General features: G+C 49.8%; 2 protein-coding genes across 8 annotated transcripts; both read left to right on the forward strand.

Moving 5' to 3' along the window:
* The first annotated feature begins 501 nt into the window (after nt 1-501).
* On the forward strand, nt 502-7,594 carry vta1 (vesicle (multivesicular body) trafficking 1). Its single transcript, XM_088286824.1, has 8 exons — nt 502-720; nt 2,430-2,524; nt 4,087-4,214; nt 4,576-4,651; nt 5,302-5,416; nt 6,168-6,383; nt 6,449-6,523; nt 7,026-7,594. Exons 1-8 carry the CDS (start codon nt 630-632, stop codon nt 7,169-7,171), a joined length of 942 nt encoding a protein of 313 aa, XP_088142950.1. The 5' UTR covers nt 502-629; the 3' UTR covers nt 7,172-7,594.
* A 639-nt stretch (nt 7,595-8,233) lies between these two features.
* Nucleotides 8,234-23,565, forward strand: adgrg6 (adhesion G protein-coupled receptor G6). Of its 7 annotated transcripts, XM_088286086.1 has the most exons (32): nt 8,234-8,364; nt 9,086-9,159; nt 11,235-11,582; nt 11,728-11,870; nt 12,049-12,328; nt 12,530-12,703; nt 13,670-13,735; nt 13,901-13,963; nt 14,291-14,413; nt 14,735-14,803; nt 17,022-17,110; nt 17,323-17,375; nt 17,459-17,482; nt 17,561-17,712; nt 18,001-18,112; nt 18,398-18,486; nt 18,555-18,619; nt 18,699-18,835; nt 18,911-19,076; nt 19,157-19,288; nt 19,438-19,554; nt 19,626-19,671; nt 19,735-19,841; nt 19,932-20,059; nt 20,127-20,395; nt 20,616-20,718; nt 21,160-21,310; nt 21,384-21,516; nt 21,616-21,717; nt 22,043-22,186; nt 22,440-22,540; nt 22,624-23,565. In XM_088286086.1, coding segments are annotated over exons 1-32 (3,807 nt in total). In that variant the 5' UTR covers nt 8,234-8,362; the 3' UTR covers nt 22,669-23,565. The 7 variants fall into 7 exon arrangements, with proteins under 7 accessions (XP_088142212.1, XP_088142211.1, XP_088142213.1 ...); XM_088286085.1 differs by having other exon boundaries at nt 17,459-17,712; XM_088286087.1 differs by lacking the exon at nt 14,291-14,413.
* The last annotated feature ends 225 nt before the right edge of the window (nt 23,566-23,790 follow it).

The following is a 23,790-nucleotide window of genomic DNA, read 5'->3' on the forward strand; positions in this document are numbered from 1 at the left end:
GTAGCTAGCAGCTAGCCCAACATCGAATAGCTTCAACATGCTAATGTAGCTAGCAGCTAGCTCAGCAGCTTCAATATGTTCCTAATTTATTTCAGTTCAACGTGAATCATTTATAGACGTGTGGAATGAGTGACTGACCTCAAACATTTCAAATAAATCTGCATTTTTCATATTTTGGACTTTTCTTTAATTTATATTTGTTGCTTGATTGTATAAACTTACTGCTTCAGTTTTTTATGTCTCTTAACTCCCCCCCAAAAAAATATAGTCCTCAATTGTTTCAAAGGAAAATGCATGTAAAGAGGAGTCAATTTAGATTGTATTCAAAGAAAACTATTAGAACTGACTTTGAATTAGAATATAATTAATTTTTGGTGATTTTTACAATTATATTTACGCACACCTCCCTTAGAAGTTGAAATTACAAATTGGAAGCAACAGCGAACTGCGGTGCACTTGCAAAGAAGAGCGCGTGACGTCAGAGCAGCCGGTTCCTTATTGGACTGACACGCGGAAGTGCAGCAAGCAGTTACGGAACTACTCCCAAGAAGAAGAAGAACGGGACCAGGAAGAACAACAACCCGGCCGTGTTTTGTGTTTTGTTCTTGGTGGCAAGTTTGCGGATTGCCATGGCGGCACCGGGGCAGCTAAAAGCAGTCCACCACCACCTACGCACCGCCCAAGAACACGAGAAGCGCGACCCTGTGGTGGCTTACTACTGTGAGTGTGCTAACACAAGTTTAGCTTCATCGCTAACTTTTCTTTGTCCAGCTCCTTCGCTTGGCTCAACATGCTACGGTTAGCATGTGACGTCGAGACTTGAATTGAAACGTTAAACCAGCTTCTCATTCATCGTGCCGCTGCGCTTCACTTCGGTCGCGGGTGTGCGGAAGCCTGACCCGGCTGTCTTCGGGCGAGGGGCGGGCTACACGCTGCCCTGCTCGCCAGACAAATCGACAAACGAGCCTGCTGAGTCAGGTGCAATTTGAAGGCGCCACGATATCCTACACGATATCTACGAACTCTACGATAAACACTCGCGATATAATTGCGTTTGCGCCCGGCTTTTTTCAGCCTTCATGTAGGAAAGCTGAAAGTTATGATAAGAATTAAATGCGCACTGCACCAACAAACCTGATGGACGAGTATGTCGTCACGCTGATGACGTCAGCCACGAGGAATGTGTTCCAGCTTGTTGGGACAAGTGAGGACAGGGGGGGTTCTGGCTGCAATGGATGCCAAGTGGGCAACATTTGACACATAAAATGAGGCTTTTCAATATTAGCTGAAATAATGTGGGAGTCAATAAGATGAAGCGCTGCAGGAAGACGACTTTGGTGGAGCAGGTCCCTGGCCCAGCTGGTCAATGCTGTAGTCATGTTTTAAACATTTCTACTGAGGTGGTGCCTCGAATATATGCGGGCATTCCAGAAAATTGGTACCCGAATAGAAAAGGCTCTTGAACCTGGGGACTTTCTACTTTCACAGGTTGAAGTGGACAAGAGCAGTAATTAGCATTTGCATTTGAGCAATATTACAATATTACAATGCTCGCCTTCCTGCTGTGATGTAGATGGCTGAGATGGAAAAATATAAGAGGCGCTTCAAAAGGAGGCGTGCCAATTCGTTGAAAATCTCATCACAAAAAAGTCCCTAAATCACTACAGAGACTTTTATGGGGCCGGATTTTATTACAGATGATATAAATGCCGATGTTAACGTCGATCAAGTGTCACTTCCAGGCCAGCTGAAGTTGACTCCAAAACGTAACCCAAAATAAAAAAAAAAGTGAAAACGACCATGTAGTTTTCAGGGGGGGGGTCTTGCTGATGTTTGACGGCAACTTAGAAAAAATGGACAAAGCACAGACGGGAGTGGATTTTCGTCCGCCAGTGAAATCATCACTAACGCAGTCCATCGTTGACAGACGCTGGTTTGGCTGACGGGAGACGGAAATGTAACCTGTCTGTTTTCTGACAGCAAGCTTTTTTTTTTTCGTAGACTGCAGATACTGTGTATAATCAGTAGGTGGCGGTATGCACCTAAAAGACACTTTTACAGAGATGTTCTTGTAAGTTAAGTTTTACCTTTTTATTTTTGGAAAGAGTAGTGTTAGGAAGTTGTGAAACGGTATTTTGCAGTATCACACTCCATTTAGAAAGGTGGCAGTAAAAGTTTTTTTGCTGACCGCTAAAAGAGAGAAGAAAAAAATTAACATCCATTTATTGTCATTGGCCCTTTTTTAATTTTTATACATTTTTAGAGTGGATCAGTGAACGACGGACTGGCGGACCTGTGATTAAATGTCTCCAACTTTTATTCATCGTCGAATAGAAGAAACGGGCTTAGCGACGTCGTTTGACTCTTGATGGGTGTGTTTGTGTTTTGTTCTCCCACTCGGTGCGCGTCCTGTGATTGGCTGTGGACAGGCCGGCTGTACGCCATGCAGACGGGAATGAAGCTGGACAGCAAAACTCCCGAGTGTCGCAAGTTTCTCGTCAAGCTCATGGACCAGCTGGAGTCGGTCAGTCCTTCCTTCTCAACCTTTTTCAAAATAAAATAACACTCGCGTCACGTGACCCGCACACGCCTTCGTCTTTTATTTGGCCAAGTAAGCCTGCATGTACTTATTTTCACATGTTGCCATGTTAGCCTGAGCCAAGATTCATTTATTTTTTTTAATGGGCTCGTTAGGACAGGAAGGAGGCGGAGCCCAGCAGGGGTCACGCTAACAAACCGCCATTCCGCAACACACGCTGTGATCTCATCATGCGATGTCATCAGTGGCGGCAAAAGTAGCAAACTATTTGCACTTGCTTGGTACCTTTCCACCGCCGGACATTTGAAAGCGTCCCAACACATCAGAAGGCGACAATGCGACGCTTGCCAACGGTGGAACGATGACTCGACGCCAAGCGCTTTACGACACAAACGCACACGCCGCTCGAGGACACGCATGAAAGCAGCGGATGTGTGTGTCATGCTGTGAAATGTTTCGTGAGTGTGTTTGACAGTAATGAACATCAGCTGTGTGTGCATGCGCATGTGCGCACGTGCGCGCGCACATGCGGTGTTGTCAAACGTGTTGACATCGCAGACAGTCGCATGTCGGAAGTGTGAAAGTTCAGTTAATTAGCCTTGTGTGCGCATTGAAAGGAGGCTGCCTGTTCCTCATTGACTTTTATTTTTATTTATTTAAATTTGTGTGCCAACTGAGGAAAAAGCGTTGCCGTGTCCGAGGATGTGAAACGTGCGCTACGAGGTTGTCGTCTGTCAATCAGCATGCTCGCTCCACGACGGCCCTCGCTTGCTGACAGCAAAACGTTCAGTGAAAAGCCGTCATCTTATCGCGACAATAGAACGCCGTCGTTGTCGTGGATCTTAGCAGACGACAATAACCAAAACAACTGGGGACCTTCTCTGCCTCAGTGCCGCCGGCGACGTTGTGGCACGATATGGTCGCGCACGTCCATTGCTCGAGCGAGCGTCCGTCATGGCGGTTCAATCGCTCGTGTGGTGGTGTGAATGCTTTCCTGTCTGTGGGCCTTGAGACTGACTGGCGACCAGTCCGGCGTCAAGTCAACTGCGATAGGGTAATTTAGCTCCTTATCACCACGACAACCAGAATTCCTGACGGATAGTCCGAAAGCGGCTGGAACGACTCACTGTCGTCTTCTGTGGAGCGAAGTGGCAAGAAAAGAGCCGAGAACGCAAATGAGAATTCTTCTGGTGTGCGTAAATCATTTTTGTTGTGTGTCCATTTGAACGTTGCGCTGCGCTTTTTTGGAATCCATTAAAGCTTAACAAGCTGAAACCTTAGACACACGCTTTCCTTTATGCTCCTCTTGCCATGCGCACGCACACACACACAAACAGGTGTGAGAACAGTGGTTGCATTCAGCGCAGACGTGGCCCACCTGCTTCAACGTTTGCTTAAGAGGAAACTTGAAACGTGTGTCCATGTTACCTGCTAAAGGCACTTCCTGTCGCTGGCTGGGAACACGAAGCCAACATGATCACGACTTGCATCGTCCGTGTAGTTTGTGTGCATGACTCACCTTCCCTGACATGTTTTTTTTGTGGCAGATGAAGAAGGAGTTGAGCGACAACGACTCCATCACTCAGGAGGTGGTGGGCAACGCCCACATTGAAAACTACGCCCTCAAGATGTTCCTCTATGCCGACAACGAGGACAGAGCGGGGCGATTCCACAAGTAAGTCTGAGCGCTGGAACACCTGCTTCAATTCGGGCCAACATTCTTCCACTGCCACCGTGGAAATCCCACCTGGGATGATACAAAGATTGCGTCGGGTTATGTCATCGATATTGAAGCGAAGCAATGTTCAAATCTTGCGAGAAGTTGGAAGCGTCCAAACTCTCCGTTTCATGCCGACCACGCGAGCAAGCGTTACAAACGTGTTCTGATAACTTTGTGCAAAATGGACGCTATAGTGGGACAGTGGAAACAGAAGCACAGTGTACTCTCCAAACGTTTGGAATGTCGAGCTTTTGGTTGAAAGTTCAAGACTGTGGATGAGCCCTTCTGTGACATCATCAAATGTTCCTCTGCACAGGAACATGATCAAATCCTTCTACACGGCCAGTCTGCTGTTGGACGTCCTCTCTGTCTTTGGAGAGCTGTCGGATGAGGTGGGGACGCCCGAGACTTTGCTTCATCATTCATGGAGCACAATGTGTGTGTGTGTGTGTGTGCGCGCGCTCACCTTTGCTCTGTCGCGCAGGAAAGGCTGCGTGTTGTTTCAGCGATTATTCCCATAACGGCCAAGTTAGACGAACGCAACAAAAGTTCACAACACACCTCGGGCACCAGCAAGCCGCCATTGTTCCTCAGCTCAACTCTGAGAAAACAAAGTGCTGCTTATCTGCTCGCAACACTGCAACGCCGTTATGTGGACTCGCCACACATACCTGAACTTGTTCGGCGCAGACGTTATGCTCGCCACGCAGCACAACACAATCTCAAATGTTACGCTGTGCGAACGTTACAGGCTTCCATCTTAAGCACTTCTGGGTCCATCTTCACAAAACACAAATCTGCACTCCATTTATTTAAATGTTTGGATCAACAGTGGGCATGTTGACCCCCCTTTGCGACTTTCTTGTAATAATCGACAACATAAATACATTTTGACTTGACTTGACCAAATCACATGACAGTAAAACCATTTTTTTTCTCTAAAATATATAAACGCTTCAATGATTTCTTTTTTTTTTTATGCAGCAATAAGGGCTTATCGCATACATTGAATGCAAATGAACTTTTGTTCTGATGCACGCAGAACATCCAGCACAGGAAGTATGCCCGCTGGAAGGCTGCGTACATCCACAACTGCCTGAAGAACGGCGAGACGCCTGAGGCCGGACCCATCGGCATGGACTCGGACCAGGAAGCAGGTGCCAATTGCCGATATCGCGCACACGCACGCACGCACGGCCTGAGAGAGCGCCGATAGTGCTCATTTATCTGCTGATGGTGCGTACCACTTTTATAATTGTCCCTTCAAAATAAGTCAAGACACGTCAACTATTAATGGCTTAACCGCTGGCGACATGTTCCTTGCCATCACCCCAGGCCGGCAAATAAGTTGAGTGCACGTGCTCAGCGTTTGCTTTGCATTTTCGAACGAAACCGGTAAGCAAAGGACGAAGCCTTCGAGGAGAATGTCCTGTGGTCTGATGAGACAAAGATGAATTTATTTGGCGAGGACCGTAAAAGTGCAAACGCGCAAGCTGTACCCTGACCCATGACAGGCTAAGCTCAAATGGTGAGAACAATTTTGTCGGATCGTGTTACCCGGCAACAACATCTGGAAGCTTTTGCTTCAAGTCGTCGTGGGACCGCGGCAAACAAACGGCACACATCAAGACCATCTGCACACGCACGCGCAGTGATTGGACCGGTGCCAACATCTCCACCTTCATGACGATCATTTGCAGACTTTAGATTCATCACACATGCGTCTCTTATCTTCAGACAGACTCTCCACGAAGAATGTAAAGATTCACAGGGCAGTGACGATTTTGTAGTCTCTACCGTGGATTATGGCGCCATCAGCGAACTCACGTTTATTAAAAACCAAAACACTGTTTTTGTATTCCCGTGTTTATGCTTTTTGCTTCATTTCAATCCATTTTTTTGTTGTAGATGGAGATGAAGGTTTCTCAGGCCAGATGCTGTCAGACGGCGGCTCCTTCCGGGGAGGGGGCGGGGCTTCCTCTTACGACCCGAATGTGGGCGGGGTCACGGCGCCAGGCATCGGCTTCACGGGAGGCTCCGAATCGGGCCCGTCGGGACCGCCCTCCAACTTCAACAATATCCAAATCCCCCCCGGCGCACACGCCCCAGCCAACACGCCCGCAGGTAGCCACGCCCATCTCTACTGTAAACGAGGGTTGGGTCATCACACATGTCATGTGACCCGACAGACGCCGTCAAGCCGGTGCCGATGCCCAGGACGGCACACGCCGTCGACCCCGACCTCCTGACCAGCCAGCAGCAAGGTCAGCCATCGAAATTCGGGTTAAATTCTCAAACTGCCCACAAGATGGCAGCACTTCAAATGCTTGAGATCATAAAGCACAATCGCAAAACTCGTCACCTTCATTTGTTCAAGCTTCTCACGTGAGGCTCATGAACAGTATTAATGCAGTAACACATAGATTCCACAAGATGGTGTCAAAGTAACGCTTTTCTTGCTTTTGCCTGAGCACAAAAACGGCGCACGGACGAGGTCTTTAGTGACGAGCGCATGGTAGCCCCCACGCAGAATGCCGAGCTCTGAGTTTTCGGCAATTTGTTTTATGTATTTATTTTTTTTATCCAGCATTTTATTGAATGCATTTTGTATCGCTACGGATCACATGACTCTTGTGATCCATATTGCTCTTGTATTATCGCCTAGCACTACTTTTAATCACACGAAAGGCTTGCACGTCGTGGTGACATTTGCAACCATCCCTGATCTCAATCAGACTGAACTTGTGCGGCCAACCTCCCCCGCAGGTGACGTCCACCTCTCGGCCGAAGACTTCACCAAGGCCCAGAAGTACTGCAAGTACGCTGGCAGTGCCCTCCAGTACGAGGATGTGCCCACGGCCATCCACAATCTCCAGAAGGCCCTCAAACTGCTCACCACTGGAGAAGAATGACGCCTTTGTCCATCGTTCTCTCGTCTATCTGCACCATCTCATCAGCTCCACATATGCACACACGCACACGCACACACACGCATGCACGCCGGCTAGCCGCCAGCAGCTTTGATGGAGGCGAGAGCTTCACAATGGCCGCCTGTGTGCACCGGCTGTAAGTCTTTATTACGAAACGGCGCGCTGAGGAGGCAACCGCCACACGGAGCTTTCGTGCCCGCAGGGGGCGCCACGCTCCTCTCCTTTTCCGTCAACATGTTAGTTTGTTGTTTGCACACGCAACTCAAGCGTGACGTTAGCGGCCGCACTTGTTCTCCTCCTTACACGCTAACTTTTGCCTGCATGATATGTTTGCTTTCTTTTTGCAGATGTTCATGTGATTAATCTTTCAAGACGATCCAAATAAATCCGATTCAGTTGTTTGCATTTGTGTCCGTTGGTCATTTCTTTGTACCTGGAAAAACGTCAGCGTCGAAAAATGAGTGAGGTGAAAAGGGCAGTACGCCAGTTTCCGATCTCACAACAGATCAACCCAGAGTTCAGGATGTGACTTTGTAAAACGGACTCTTGATGTTCTAGTGGGCTTTTCCTGTCAGCTGCTTGTTTGCAACGTGCACGCTAACGCCGAGTGCTGCTCCTCAACTGTTCCGAAGTGTTCCGTCTCCTGTTCCGGCTGAGGAAAAAAGATGGCCGTCTCTCTTGACTACGTTACGTTCTATTGTTAATGCCGTGGAACTTTTTTTGTGGCCTTCTCCTGACTTTTACCTTGGAACGATGAAACCTTCTGGGAAGTCTGTTTGAAATGTCGGCCTGGCTAACCTACTCGAACCTCTCAACCGATTTGGAGCCGCTTTGGGTGGTGGCAGTTGTGTGCTGACCAGTTTGACATCGTCGATGACCAAATTTGTGTTTTGCTCACTTGCGGTCGGATGGTCGAGGCCAGCAAATCAAACGCACCCAACAGCCAGCGACTCCTTGGTCTCCCTCCCCTTACTCGGCCCCCTCCTCGCTTTTTCCCCCATCTTCACAGTTAAGTTTTGTGTGCGCGTGCACGTGCATGTGTACGCGCGCCATCAGGAGTTGTGCTGGAGAGTCCCGACAGAAAGTTTTGGAGGAAAAGAAGAAAAGAAACAAGGAGGAGGAAAAGTGGCGTTTTGGGAGTGAAATGTCGCAGGAGAGGAAGCGCAACTAAACATGTGAGTTTCTTTTGTTAGTCAACATTTGATTCATGTACGTGAAATGTTTAACTTGTCAAACAAACTTCATCTCCATTGTTTTTCGCGTGGATATTTTTTGGAAGTGACAGGAGTCACTCCTGAAATGTGCCAAAGGATTCACGCAACTTTATTTTATTTTTTTTACCGTGAGGATGAAACGTGAATGTTAAGATTCTACTTAGTCGATCTTCCCTTATATTGTTTTTATTTGGAAAGAGCGCAAAAGTGCCTTAACACAACTTGAGTGAGCTCAGAAATGTCCCATAAAAATCTGTTTTTAAAGGGAGAATGAAATCTGCAAATCAAGTCAACGTGTCGATGAAACATGAATGTTAAAATTAAATATTACGTAAATTGACATTTGATTGTTTTTCGATCAATAAGACAGACCTAAGCCTAGCACGAGGGGCGTGGCCTAATTGAATGAGCTCGCACCCAAAAATCCTTTTCGGGATATCGCAATTTTTTTTTGGTACAACCGCAGTGAAGTTGAATAGACGACGGCAAGTGGCGGCTGTCAATCATGTCTTTCTGCGGCGGGTCGTGGGCGGAGACTTGACAAAGAAGACGTTTGTTTGAAGGTCACGACCGCTTGACGTCATTCCACTTGTGAATATTCATCAAACACATTGCAGTTTGACGTTATTCTAATGAGGCTCATGAATATTTAACAAGTTAACGTGTCTGCGCCTCTCCTCAGGGCGGGGTCTCACCGTGTGGGCGGGGCCAGGAGGCCCGCGGTCATCCTGATGTGGGCGGGGCTACATGCGTACGGTAAGATGATTAAATGGACAAACGACAGACATTTTTCGCACCTGTGGACGGTTTGTTGGTCTTAAATGAAGGCGACAGGCGAACACGTTTTTGGAATGAGGAAGGAAAACAAAAAATCTTCCTGAGAGAGGCAAGTCCATACCGGATATGGCCCGAATGAGGTTCGAATTCAACTATGGCGCAGACATGCTAACCACTTGGCGACGTTGATCAACGGTCACGTGAGCTCCGCATTTTTTTCAGGCTTTTGGCCTTTTTTTCCTTAAAACGAACCACAACTCACCTCAAACATGAACTCCAACTGATCTTATCAATATTTCTCGATGAGTAAAAGACAGAGGTGGCACTTTTGAGACAAACTGCTTTGTTTGTCAAATTAACCAGTAAGTCTCAAAGGTGCCATCTGTCTTATTGATCAACATGTATGAAGGCAACGCGACAACATTTTTGCCCACTCATAGGTAATCCGACACGAAAGACCCAAAGAAGAAACACAAACCTACTGAATGTGCGCGCGTCTAATATATTTTCCATACCCTTCCAGCAGCCTCCGGCCAATTACGCTCGTAAAGTTCCCAGAAGTACAAGCCACCCCCACCTCGCGCACACACTCACACACACACACACACACACACACACACACACACACAGTGCATTTTGTGTGTGCGTGTGTTTAGTGGAAAGAACATTGGCCACATTGACGCACACACAATCACTCCCCTCACACACTTTTGAGCCCCACTCGTTGCGTTAGAGTTGGATGTTTCTTTTTTTTGTGACCACGCCTCTAAAAACATGATGTCACACTGACTTCACACAAACAAACAGGCATGCACACACGCATTTACGCTCACACGTACACGCACACGCATTTACGCTCATAGATGTGGGAGCACTAAGCCCCGCCCCCTGTGTTCAGTTGAATCTTGCATTTTTTGTGACATTGCATGTGACATCGTGAGGTCACCATAGCAACACGCACATCGGCCTTCCTTCTTGCAGCTGTCTGCAGACCTTCATGACTCAATGAAGGCAAGATTTGTCTCGCCATGAGAATCGAAGACAATCGAGATGCTCGTTGATAACGTCGGCAGTTTCTGGCATGTGCGAGATGTGCGGCCTCACGGTGCCGGCGGCGTTTGCTTCTCGCGTCTGTCACTTTGCTTCCGAGACACCCCCTCTTGTGCTTGAGCATCCTCACACGTCCTACTTTTCGAGCATCCTACACGGCTAATTTCGTCGAGCACAGTTTACTCTCTAAAGTCTATATTTGGTCCCAGTAAATTTGAGAATCGTAGAATGTACTGAGAATTTTATGCAGAATATTTTCCTTTGTTTACTGCGACCGAGTCGTCTTTTTAGAGTAAAATCTACTCTATGAATTTTGCTATGGAGCGTCCTTTCCGCTGTGAGCGAGCAGGAAAGTTATTAAAAACATTCGTGCTGCTGGATGAACATGTGTCGGTCATAACAGGATCAATCTTAAGCAGCTTAACCCAAAACGGGCACACACACACACACACTCACACACACACACACTTTTGACTGATTTGCATTTAGACGAAGAGGACACAATTTGTTTCACGTTTGATTGTTGTGTTCATTAGATAACGCACAAACAGCAAATTATTCATCTTTGTCTTCATGAGCACATGCAAAGGAAGCGCACACGCACAAAAACACACTTGATGTCGTTTCCCAGCACATATTTTGAATGTTAGATGCCATCACGCTTATTTGCATATTTGTGTGTGTGTGCGTCTATTTCCTGAGTGTGTGCGATAATCTTAGTTTTTTGTTACAGTATGTGTGTGTGTGAGTTGACGAGCATGACTGTCTTCTAGTTTTCTTGCCAGCTTGTTCTTCTTCTCTAGTCTCCTTTATTCTTCTAGTTGTCATCTTCTCATTTTCTGGTCTTCTTGTCGTAAAATTCTCGAGTCTTCTCATGTCTTTAGGTTTTCGCATCTTCTTCAGTTCTGCAGTGTTCTCATGGTCTTCTCTTTTTTGGACTTGTCGTCCTTCACTTGTTTGTGCTTCTTGAAATGTGACTTGCTGTCATTGCCCCCCCACGGCAGTTATTGGGTGCGAGTGGTCCAAGTGCGGATCGGTGTTGACGGAGTCGGAGGGCTGGTTGACGTCTCCGTGTTACCCGAGCAAGTACGGCAACTCGGCCAGTTGCCGGTGGAGCCTGCGAGCGCCGCCGGGCTTCGTCGTGCAGATCTCGTTTGAGGACTTTGAGCTGGAGGAGGCGCCGGGATGCATCTACGACCGTCTGATTGTCGCCACGGGCAACGGCGAGATCAAGTTCTGCGGTCTGACGGCCGCCGGCCTCGTACTTAACTCCAGCGGCAACGCCATGCACCTGGACTTCACTTCTGACTTCAGCATTCAGAAACGAGGCTTCCGGATCAGTTTCAGGCACGGTAGGTCAGCGACAGGTTCGGCGGTCACGACGACTTTTTTTGTTTCCCTGTTTGTGTGCTTAATCCCTCCCCCCTTCATTTTGTGCCTTTTTGTGTTCTCGTTTGTTTCCTTGTTGTCTTTCTTGCCTTCCACCGCCCTCGATAGTCGCCGTGGCGTTGAGAAATCAGAAGGTGAGCGTTACCGACGGCAACGCGCCAAGAGCCCAAGTGTCGTCTTCTGTTGTCATGCCAACGCTGCATCACCTGACTCTGTGCTTGGAGATGGAGCGGAGTGGCCCTCCGCAACAGGTAAGCGTCGTCGCGACATCAACGTGACCGAAGTGCGTCGGCCATTTTGCGCTCGTGCCACTCTCTCAAATTCTACGTTGAGATTTTGATTTTGGCGGTCTCCGCCACGTTTCCATCGGACACCTCGACTTGGAAGTAGCAGGTGGTTGATTTTTTGGATTATTTATTTGGCCCGCAGGTGGAGTGGATATTCACGTACACGGATGCAGACGGCAACACGGCGCTGGCGCTGGGTGCCGACGAAGGCCGCGTCAAACTGCTGGTGAGAGGCGTGACGTGCTCGCTGGACTCCATCTTGACGGCGGCCGACTGGACGTCCTCCATGACCGGCTTGTGCGTGCTGTGGACGTCGTCCAGCGGTCGCGTCGGCGTCTACTTCAACGGCAACCACTGGGCCAAGACCTGCTCGGACTCCAGTGGCCGCTCCGTGTTGGGCGGCGGCACCTTTCGCCTGGGAGGTGAGAACGTTTTCTTTCAGAGATGCTGGCGCTTGCACTTAAATGTCCGAAAATCAGACACACGTGGAAGTGAGTGGCTCCCAAAAAAAAAATGTCAAAAATCGATGAACCGATTTTCTTCGATATCCCTCTTCATGGCCATAAATCGCGATGTAACCGGCATAAAATGTCTGCTCGTGTTTATTGTTTTGTGTGTCGCAGGGCCGAGCAGCTTTTGGGGCAACGTGTACAACGTTCGCGTTTGGGACTTTGCCATGACGGTGCAGCAGCTCAACGCGCTCACCTGCCACCTGGTGGGAAACGTCATCGACTGGGACAACCACTTTTGGGACGTGGCCCCCACCCTGGCCCAGACGGACGCCACCCTAAGCTGCAGTGAGTCGCGCTTGAGTTGGTCTGCTTTCCGTCTTGATTCTCTCTCGCTCTCCTCAAAGCTCGCTCTTGTTTCTTGTTTGTCGCGCTCTGGTGACATCACACAGGAAGTCACTTTTATGTCCAAGTAAAAGCAGCTTCGAAAATAACGAGCACGTTCGTATAGGCTCCTCCTTTGATTTTTTTTTTGTTGATTTTTTGCTTTCTTATTTGTGTCCTCATTTGTTTCCCCGCTTTCTGTTGGCTTCCTTTTTTTTTTTGTGTGTGTGTGTCTTCCAATTGCTTTCCAGGCTTGCCTCTCTGTTTGTTTCCTCCTTTTGCTTCCTTGTTTGTTTCCTTGTGGTCACTTCCACATCGAAATGGAAGCAGCGAGCAAAATGACTTGCACATTCCAAAGCCAAGCTAATCAAGTCCAGCTGCTCCGTTGAATTCTCACCAGACAACGTGCCGGTTGTGTGCCGACGTGCACGCGCGTGTGTGTGCACACTAACCTGCTATATGTACATTTGTGTGAGACCATTTTTTTGTGGTCATTTTATAAAATAAAAACCACTCAAGTTTATTTGCACATGTCAAATTGTTAACATGAAATAAGTGACATGCTTTTAAAATCTTCGTAAATCTCCCTTTTCCTTCAGCAGGATTCTATTTCAATTGTTATCGAAAAAGAAAATGATTCAAAACAAGCTTACATTTTGTTTCCCTTTGAAGATTTTCCCAATTTTTGAAATTGTATTTTGTATCACAATAATTTCAACAGGAATAATTAAAATAAATATTTTGTTATACGCAAATGATGCGAGAATATTCCAAGTGCTTCCTGGTGAAATGCTTCTTAAAAAATTTCCACTCGCGACCAAAAGTTGTCACCAATGCAATCACCTTTCGGCCGCCACGTTGAGCCGGACACGCTTTGAACACGTCGGACGTGTCACATGACTACCTTTGTGTTCTTCTTTTCCCGTTGAGGTGTTTCCCTGCCCGGCAACGGTTCCGACCACAGCAACTGCGACTCCACGCGCTTGGGGTGTCCAGGTAAAAAAAAAATAAATAAAAATAAAAAATCGCTGGAATGTGGGCTGGCTTTCATCGTCATCATACACACTGGATGGTGCGTGTGTGCGTGTGTGCGTGTGAGATGAACATTGACTCATGTTGGTCATCCCACTTGTCTTGTCTCCCTTTGCGACATTCCCGCAGCCGCTTCCTCTCCTGCTGACTCCACTAACACCATCCATGCTACTAATGCAACACGCGCACATGGTAGGTAACGCACGCACGCACGCACGCACGCCACCGCCACATCATCACCTTTCATCCACCTCTCTGAACTTTCCTCCTCTTCCTCAGTGCTACCTTTGCAGCATATGTTGACGATCCTTTTGTGTTTTGCGCCCTCTCCTCTCGAGTGTGAATCGAATTTTGGTTTTGGGCTCATGCGAGGAAGATGTGGAAGTCGCTTCCTCCTTATGCGTGGACTCCAAAACACGGGTTGTCAACAACGACCACTCATAGCATCGTAAATCGTAGGAATGGAATGTCGTCGCTCGCTCCACTTGGATTGTCGCTCTTGTTCGTTGTCCTTCCCAGTCCATCTGATCGCAGACTCCGCCCCCACCCGCATGCCTCTAACCCCCACCAGTTCGCCCACCAGTTCGTCCAGTCCCGCCACACCAAGCCGAAGCGGTCGCAGTGCCGGCAGGTGGTCCTTGGGTAAGCCTTCATTGGCCAGCAGAAGCGCCGACAAGGTCACCCGTCTCGTTGACGCGACTTTGTCGACGTGTGTAATCAATTTTTTCAACTTGTGATTTTGGACCAAGTTGGAAGTGGAAAAAAGATCCTTGAGGCAACACTACACATTTTTTTTTTTTAATGTTTGACTGACAGTTACATACACACACTCACTTTTATGTACACACACGCCCACTTTGAGTCGATTAGCATGCGTTTGAAGATGTCAAGTCAATCTGGGAAATGCTTTGGATGCTGCGCTGACTTTTTTGTTTTACGGTTTGTTGTTTGCATCCCGTGTAGCTCAGCCGACGCAGCGCCACATCCTTGTGGCCATCACTAACAACAACTTCACTAACCCACTAAGGCCCGGTAAGACTCAGTCTCGGGCTAAGATTGGCCAGCTTAGCACGCTTCAAGCTGTGACGATTGGCGTCGCTTGTTTTAACCTTTGGTGGGACACTTTTCATCCTGCATGTCGTGTGGTCTCTTCTTGTCTGTTGTGTCTTTTGTGCTGCTCACTTTCAACCTTGCTAACATGCGAGCACTCCTCTGCTTTAGCGCTCACGTTTGTGGGTTGTCATTGTTGGTTCACTTGGCGCCCTCTGGTGGCATCTTGGTGCCGCGCAACCAATTTGAAGTGAGTCGAGACCATCTATCACTTGTGTGCAGATTTTTGACGGCCCGGTTCTGTTTGACTGTTCGCTGTTTGACACGATGTTGAGACATGATCAAATGTTGTGGTGATCGTCACCGTTTTTTTTTTTTGTCTTTTTTTGATGGCTGCTGTTTACTCCCTGTCATGTGCATGGCACCGCCTCCTGCTGGCAGCGTTTATGCAGCAGGACATCCCATCGACAAAGGCAAGCGACCACCCCAAACTTGCTGACAAAGCACTTCAGGCTCCGCCCATAAACAGGTACCCAAAAAATGACTCGGCACCGACGTCTCCTGGCTCTCGGCTGTCCGCCTCCGTCTCGCCCCGGTCAGGCTCCTTCCTGCCGTTCATCCCCACGTCTCCCGCAAAGATGACTTCTGGTGGCCCAGGGCGCCAATGGATGCATGCTCGTGTTATTGGTTCTCAGGGCCCGCCCCCGTCACGCCTCCTCCCCACTCACCCAAATGATGAGGCCACACCCTCCTTAGCAACCGTCCAGCCGGCGCTGCAGGCACCGGCACCCCCCAGCCGGCCTGTTTTCTCTCCCCGATTGCCAGGTGGGCGGCGGCCCTTTCTGGCTTTCGTATCCACGCCGCTTCGGAAGCAGCCGAGCGGCAATCGCTGGCCGGCTGCGACGGGAGCCCCGCCCTTGCGACGAGCAACGGCCATCGCCAAGCCTCTTGTGTCAGAAGCTGTCTCCGTCACTGGAACAGGAAGCAAAACCATCAGCCAACGGCGCAGAGCTTCAACGATCCAGAGCTTATTAAGCTCCGCCCACAGCCGGACCCATCACACAAGTTCTGATGATGCGTTCGCACCGCCCCATTCACTGGCATCTTCTCACCATGCCCCGCCTCCACAGAAGTCGTCTGGCAGCTCGTTGGCTGCTTCCACACTCTCTCTTTGCATCTTCGCTCCCGACCCGGAATACGCCGACCAATCACGGGCCAACATCCGTACTCCTGTTACCGCTCCACCTGGTGGGAGCTATGGAACCTTTCCAGATTTTGCAGCGCTGACCATTGATTGGCTGTCGACAGCATCAGGCCACGACCCTTCGCCTCCTCCTCGCTCGTCATTTCCCATTTTGTCCGACGCGCTTCCTGGGACGCAGGAGGCGGGGCCACGGACGACAACGTTTCACCAGCAGGCTTTGGAGAGCCGCCCCTTTTTCACCTCCTCCCCCCACCCTCATCTGGGTCCCCCTCTTCGGCATCAAACTCCTCCTCTTCATCGTCTAACCACACCCCTCGCTCTGAGGTCTCCTTCCCTCCCCCGTCCTTCTCTGACCCCGCCTCTTCCACACTTGACTCCTCCTCTGAGCACGCCCCACACACTCCGCCCACCCTCAGGTGGTCCCGCCCTCACATTGGCCACACCCCTGCCAAGCCCCTCCCCCATCCACGTGCTCCATCCCCAAAACAACATGGCTGCCGGCTTGTGGGGGGCGTGTCCATGCAAGCACGGCTATGATTGGACAAGGGACAGTAGGTCAACATGAGCAATTCTAATTCGAATCATTTCAAGCTTCTTCATTGATTTGAGGTGACAGCTGTCAATCAATAGAGTGGGCAGGATCTTTCTGCTACTGGTGGCTGGTGATTGGCTCATCAATGAAAGCAACCCGGGGCCTCATTTATCAACGGTGTGCGTACGAACATTCCCACTCCAACTTTGGCATTTGTCAATTTTGCACCAAAATTCTGCGATCGACGTTGGCTTGGACGAAGGACGGCGCGTTTCTCTGCACTTTTTGATGAATGAGGCCGCTGCTCTTCTTGATTGAGGCATCCTTGTCGTCTCTTTCTTGACTGCTTGTGACGCTGGAGGCCAAAAAGCAAATATCTAGCGGCCGCTGTTTTTCAAAGAGAAAAATGTGAAATGTCCCTCAAGTCTAATTGTGCGTTTTGTTTGGGTCTCCCGTGTGCGCAGAGGCCTTGTTCTACAGGCTGGCTTTGGAGGTGCACGACAGGAGCGCGACGCTGACTCGAGCTGATGTGAAGGAAGCTGTCGCTTTTTGGGTAAGGAAGTCGTTTAGCGGCCTGACCACAAGGGGGTGCTAATGTCTCGAGGTTTGCAAATGTCTGCGCACGTTGCGAACGTTCTTTGTCTTGTTCGGATGTTCTTTGCGACAAGAAAAAAACGTTAGAGACTGTTAAAATTGTTTACGACCTTAAAAAACAATAATGGAAATGTTCGTTTAACGTTTGCGTGCGTGTGTTTGCAACGTCAGCTCAACGAGACCTTCCGCAACTGGACTCACGCCGTCTCCGTAGACTCGCTCAGGTGAGTCGCAGCCCAGTGGAGGACGACCTCGCAACGCTGCGTGCATGTCACACTCACCCTTGAAACTTTTCTACCCCTCGCAGCGTCGGGCCTGAACGCCGCTCAAGGTCGAAGCCCTCGCCCATCAGGTTAAAGGTCATGATCTCGTTGCGTGCCGTTCACGTTGAGCCGCTGGTGTCGCGCAGCTTCCTGTGTCGCGCGCTGCTGCGCCACCGTGACCTCACCGGTGACCTCGCCGATGCCCCAGCGGACGTCCGGGACAGAATCTCCAATGGCGACCCTGAGATCGGCGCCGGTCTCGAGGTCCACGCGTATTCCGTTCGCGTCAGCCGCTTGGGTACGACCTCCGAACACCCCAGCGCTTTTGTTGACGTCTTTGAGTCCTTCCCCGACACGTAAATGTCGTTCGTGGCCGACTGTGATTGCACACGTGTGCGATAATTCAGGAAAGTGCACGTCGCACTTAGTTTTCACAATTTTTTTGAATGTGGTCCGGAAATGTTGCACTGATTGCTATCACAGTCGTATCCGTTCAATTTTGTGCAATGAAGAGCTGAGAAAATGTCGGTGAAATTTTTTGGTTGTGCTGGCTGACAGCAAAATTCTGTTTCTATTGTTCTGCCAGAGAACTGTCCCGAAGACGACACGGTTCACTACCGCTGGCCCGAGAGTCGGCCCAGCGCAGCCCACTTCCTGCCGTGCTTCCCCAACAAGGAGCAGAGCGCCACCCGCAGCTGGTAGCAACAAGACACTCTAAATTTACGTGCAAGTACACATAGTGGACATACTCGCGCCGATTTCAAACGCTTTCCTTTTCCCGATTCTGAAATGTTGTTTTCAGTTGCACAGAGTAAACGTAATAATTGGTCCCAAAAAAATTCTTATTTCCGTTGTGTCTCGACGAACGCAATTTAGCTCAAGCATCAAATTTACTCGTCTCGCGTTTGTGCAACGGTGCTGCTCACGGTCCACGTGAGGCGATCTCCTCCCGGTGTCACATTTTTCTCTCTCGTTCTCCTCAGCTTGATTGACCGTCGCAACTTTTCATCCTTCTGGTCATCCGCCGACTTCAGCAACTGCACCGACATCGACGCCATCCAGGTTTCGGCAGGTAACGCCCCCGCCTGGTCACGTGACGCGGACAGCCGTTTAAAATTTTTGGTATCGTCTCGGCTCCAGAGAATGCGGCCGAGGTCGCCGTGCAGCTCGCCGCCATCACCGACCACCGGCTGTCCCGAGAAGAGGTGAGCCCGTCTTCACGCCGCCGGCCATCGTCTCGATCGCGCCGCCGCCGCCATCTTGCGTGACTTTGTGTGTGTGCAGGTGTCCAAAGTGGTGAACAAAGTGCAGCAGCTGGTGAACGTGGCCAACGTCAACACCAGCTTGGCCTCCGCCGTGGTCACCATCATCTCCAACGTGATGAGCAGCCCCCACAGCGCCCTCGCGCCCACCTCGGACAGGTAGCGCCGACCCTCGTCCGCCGCGGGGCTGTGCTCGCAACGGCGTTGACGCCTTGGTGTGATTTTCGTTTTTAGGGCGTTGAAGGCGGTGGATCATCTTGCGGACAAGTTGCAGTTCGAAGGCTCCAGCGTGAGCATCGGATCCCGACGGCTGGCTTTGGGGGTGTCGGCCTTCAACGCGTCCGCCTTCAACGGGACGTCCTTCGGCGCCTTCATCCCGACCAACAGTACCGACCCTCAGGTAACGCCGCCACTTTCGCGATCACCGGTCGACGCCGGATGTTGACGACCTCGTTTTGGCGTTGGCCCCGCCCACTTCAGATTGACTTTGAGTCCGAGCAAATCAACTCGCTGGCTCAGGTCACACTCCCGCCCTCATTGCTGTCGGGCGTGGACCCATCGGCGCCGACCCGCATCAACTTCCTGTTCTTCAGCACCACCAACCTCTTCCAGGTCCCATTTCAACTCTCGTCCTCTCACGCGTGTCGAACTTGAGTACAGCGTGTGGGCGCCCACACCGCTGGTCTCGGAATTCCGCGCTCGTGCGTGCGCATGTCACGCGGCGATGCGTGCGATGTCTGACGTGTGCGAATGTGGCTCAGCTGGAGCAGGACGGCCGCGTTCTCGTCAGCTACGTGGTGGCGAGCAGCGTTGTGAACCGCAGCATGAGCAAGCTGAAGGAGCCCGTCCAGATCCACATCGGACATTTGGCACCTCAAGTCAGCTGCTCTCTTTTTTCATTCTTTCGTCCAAAGAACTTTTTGAGCAACAACCCTTCTTGTCCTTTCAGAACATCCTCAGCCCGGTTTGCGTCTTCTGGGACTTCAGCATGAATGGTCAGTGATGATGATGACGACGCGATTGTTGTTAGCGCCGCAGTAACTTGACATGTCCACCAGGTGGCGGCGGAGGCTGGAATGGCGACGGTTGCCGCGTGGCCGCAGATTCGGGCGTTAACAAAACCGTTTGCCTGTGTGACCACCTGACGCACTTCGGCATCCTCATGGTGAGTGCGTGCGTGCGTGCGAGCGAGCCAGCAGCCGGCCGAGCGAACGGCCGGCTCGTTCGTGCTCATTTGCGTGTTTTTCTCTTTCAGGACATTTCGGGAGTGTCGCCGCATATTGACCGGCGTCACAACCGCATCCTGACCTTCATCACCTTCATCGGCTGCGGCGTGTCGGCCATCTTCTCGGCCACCACGCTGCTCACCTACGTGGCCTTCCAGTGAGTCGCCGAGCCCCGCCCACACTTGAAGTTGCCAAAGTTTAGAAAACCTTCTCTGGTTTCGCAGGAAGTTGCGTCGCGATTACCCATCCAAGATCCTGATGAATTTGAGCGCATCGCTGCTGCTGCTCAACATGTGCTTCCTGCTCAATGGCTGGTTGTCGTGGCAACGCAGCGAGACCTTGTGCCTGGCGGCCGCGGCGCTGCTTCACTACTTCCTGTTGACGTCGTTCACGTGGATGGGCCTGGAGTCGGTGCACATGTACATTGCGCTGGTCAAAGTGTTCAACACGTACGTGCACCGCTACATCCTCAAGTTCTGCTTGCTGGGCTGGGGTGAGTCGTCTTTTCCTTTTCCCGCCTGCGGCGAGCTCTTTGGTCGTTTAGTCCATAGCCTCGCGAACCGGCCTCGGGTGTGTCCAAATGTGAGGCGCTCGAGTAATCGCTCGTGTCGCCTCCTTCTCGGGGCTATGAAATAAATGTCCAACTGGCTTTCCTTTTTGCGGTGCTCCCCCCGTCTCTTGCGGGCTGCTCGGTCATTCTCTTTTGCTTTCAGGCCTTCCTGCCGTGCTGGTGGGATTGGTCCTGGCTGTGGATAAACGCTCGTACGGACCCCAGGAGTACGGCGGGGGGCACTTTGGTGAAGGCGCATCACAGTTGTAAGTTTAGACGGACGGACGGCTTTGCCTTGGCCGTGCCGCTCACGTGTTGCGGCTCGTTCCGCTCTTCATCCTTGACAAGTTTCGAATCCAACTGTCGTCAGTTCACTCGATGATTTGGAAAGGCTCCACGCTTTTGCGCCGGAAGCTGGCCGCACAGAAGTCGAGCATTCAAGAAACAATGAAAAATGTTCAATCATGTAAGACGGACCTGAAACAAAAAAGTTGAATAATTAAGTCTTAAACATCCAATTCCGTTCTCTGAAGCGCTTAACCTCACGCTGGAGCTTTTCCTAATCTTTGCTTAAAAAAAAAAAGAATGCGACTACTTTCTTGTACTTGGTTAACTTTGTGTGTCCTGCCTCAAATCTTTCAAAAATGAAAGCCGAACGACGGAGCATGTGCGCAATGACGGCTGTGTGACACGCGTGTTCTCCTCAGCTGTTGGATCCGAAGCGCCGTTGTGTTCTACGTGGCGTGCGTGGCCTACTTCTGCGTGGTCTTCCTGCTCAACGTGGCCATGTTTGTGGTGGTCATGCTGCAGATCTGCGGACGCAACGGCAAACGCGGAAACCGCACCATGCGACAAGAGGTAGCGCCGCCGCCGCCGCCGCGAGCGGCGTGGTTGCCTTGGTAACGCCGCTTGCCTCGTGTGCGGCTCTCAGGTGGTGCGGAACCTTCGCAGTGTGGTCAGCCTAACCTTCCTGTTGGGGATGACGTGGGCCTTCGCCTTCTTCGCTTGGGGGCCGGTCAGCCTGGTTTTCGTTTACCTCTTCGCCATCTTCAACTCGCTGCAAGGTGCCTACAACTTAAATTGGGCTGACGCATATGGACTTGAATTTTCTCGATTGGCTTCGTTGCTATTTGTTCTTCTTCTTGTGCTGAACACGCACGCAGGACTCTTCATCTTCTGCTTCCACTGCGCCCTTAAAGAGAACGTTCAGAAGCAGTGGCGACGCTCTCTTTGCTGCACTCGTTTCAGACTCTCGGACAACGCCGGTAACCTTCTGAGCCTTCGTCGTGCTCATCATCATCATCATCATCATCGACCAAAACACGGGCAGGGTTGTGGAAAAGTGCACACATTTAACCGCTGTTTCATTGCCCATCCTGAAATGTTCTCCTCGTATCCAAGTATGGATTGTTTTATTTATTTATTTATTTTTTGCATATTTTTCGACGCAGCAACAAATGAAATGGTACAAAAATTAAATTTCCAGATTACATGACTAAAATGAATCCAGATTATTGCTATTCTCGTGATATTGATGATGACGATGCGGAGGAGGAGGAAGAGGTCACATGACTTGACTCTCTGTGTCAGACTGGAGTAAAACGGCAACCAACAACACCAAGAAGGCGACTTCGGAGCAAGCTGTCCAGTCTTTGTCATTGGGCTCCTTTGGCTCCAGCGCCACCTACTGGACGTCCAAGGCAAAAATCACACTGTCACCTTTCAGCAACACAGGTGTCTCTCACACACACACACACACACACACACACACACACATGGACATGAATACGAATGTCTCAATATTTTGATGAAGCGACCGATTATGGCGGAGTAGGTGACTCAATGTGAGTCAGGTTTCAGTCACCAATTTTAAGATTTGGAAGTCATCTGGCTAAAACTTTCGAAAAGATTCCCTTTGACTTTGACTTGAACTACTACGTAAAAGTTATAGTTGTGACGAATGCTTTTATCTTCTTTGTGTCGGCAGAAAAACAAAATGGCAGCGGCCCCTTTTCCTCAAAGGCAGAGGCCATCTCGTCGTCGTCGTCGTCGTCGTCCGACCTTCCCGTCAGCCAGATGATTGACAAGGTCAAAGGTTACTGCTCAGCGCGTTCCAACGGCTTCTAAACGAACATCACCCTGAGCAACTGTAACCCCGCCCCCCTTTTCAGAACGCCACGATGTCACAACAAACAGGAAGTGATGTCGTGGTGTGACCACATCACAAATTCTTCAGGAATGCCGAGTCGTCCTCTGACGGCGGCTTGGAGGTCGCCTAGATCGTGGCCGCTCCCCGAGTGGGCGCCGGGCAATCGGTCACCTGCCTGCTGGTCAGTTGGTGCCAGAGCACCAGCTCGACTTGCGAGCCAAAAATGAAAGCCAGGAAAAGCAAACATGAAAGATTTGAGAACTATTTCATGTCTTTGGTTGAAGTTTTTCCCGTGGGGTCTCTTTCCTCTTGCTTGGCTTGATTGACAATCCTTAACCCAAGCAATTCGCCGTTGGAACTCATGCAAAGGGGGTCCATCGCGTGTGAGCTTGGACAAGATTTTTGGAGCTTTCAGCACAAACCTTTTAGCGTGTCAATTAGTCATTAAAAATGTGTTTTCCGCATCTATTTTTAGATATGAACTGTGTCACCTGACGATTTTCATGCAGTATTTCAATGTTTCTCGCATTCTCAGTGTTGAACGTTAGCAGGCACACATATATTGAGAAATTGCACGTACCTTTGAGGGATGTGGGGCCATTTGGAAGAAAATTATATAATGCGGTAAATTTTGTAGCTTAACCTTGAAAGGGGGCGGGGGTCTGGGCCCCATAGACTTGTCAAGCTCTCCAGTGCATTGTTTTTCTTAAATTCCACGTTTAGGGTTCGGGTCAGGGTTTAGAGTTAGCGGTTAGGGTTAAAGTGAATAAAGTGCCGCAACTTGACTACGACACAACACATGGTCTTCAGGCGCTACGTTGTCGCCATCTGGTGGTCAGTAGGGGAAATTACACTGGGTAACAATTTCCTGGAATCTAAAACGAACATACGAGCCGTAATTCAATTTGTCCCGTGCTATATTCTGGTTTCGCTTTATAAATAAAGATTGAAAATTAAACTGTTATTCGACTTTGGCTTACTCGTTACAGAAAACAAACGAGAAACTCAAGCTATTTTTGAGTTTAGATTTTAAAATGAAAATCAAATAACTAGTCGCATTCCAATTTTTAATGTCTGATTCCAAACTTAACAGTTTATGACCTAAAGAGACACGGACCCTATGCGTATTTTTAGTCACGTTTTGTAGCATTAAACCGTTTTTTTAAAAGCCTACAGAATGTCTGCAGTC

The sequence above is a fragment of the Idiotropiscis lumnitzeri genome, chromosome 21 (genome assembly GCF_059441095.1).
Source record: "Idiotropiscis lumnitzeri isolate Australia: NSW breed Sydney's pygmy pipehorse chromosome 21, RoL_Ilum_1.0, whole genome shotgun sequence".
NCBI lineage: Eukaryota > Metazoa > Chordata > Actinopteri > Syngnathiformes > Syngnathidae > Idiotropiscis > Idiotropiscis lumnitzeri.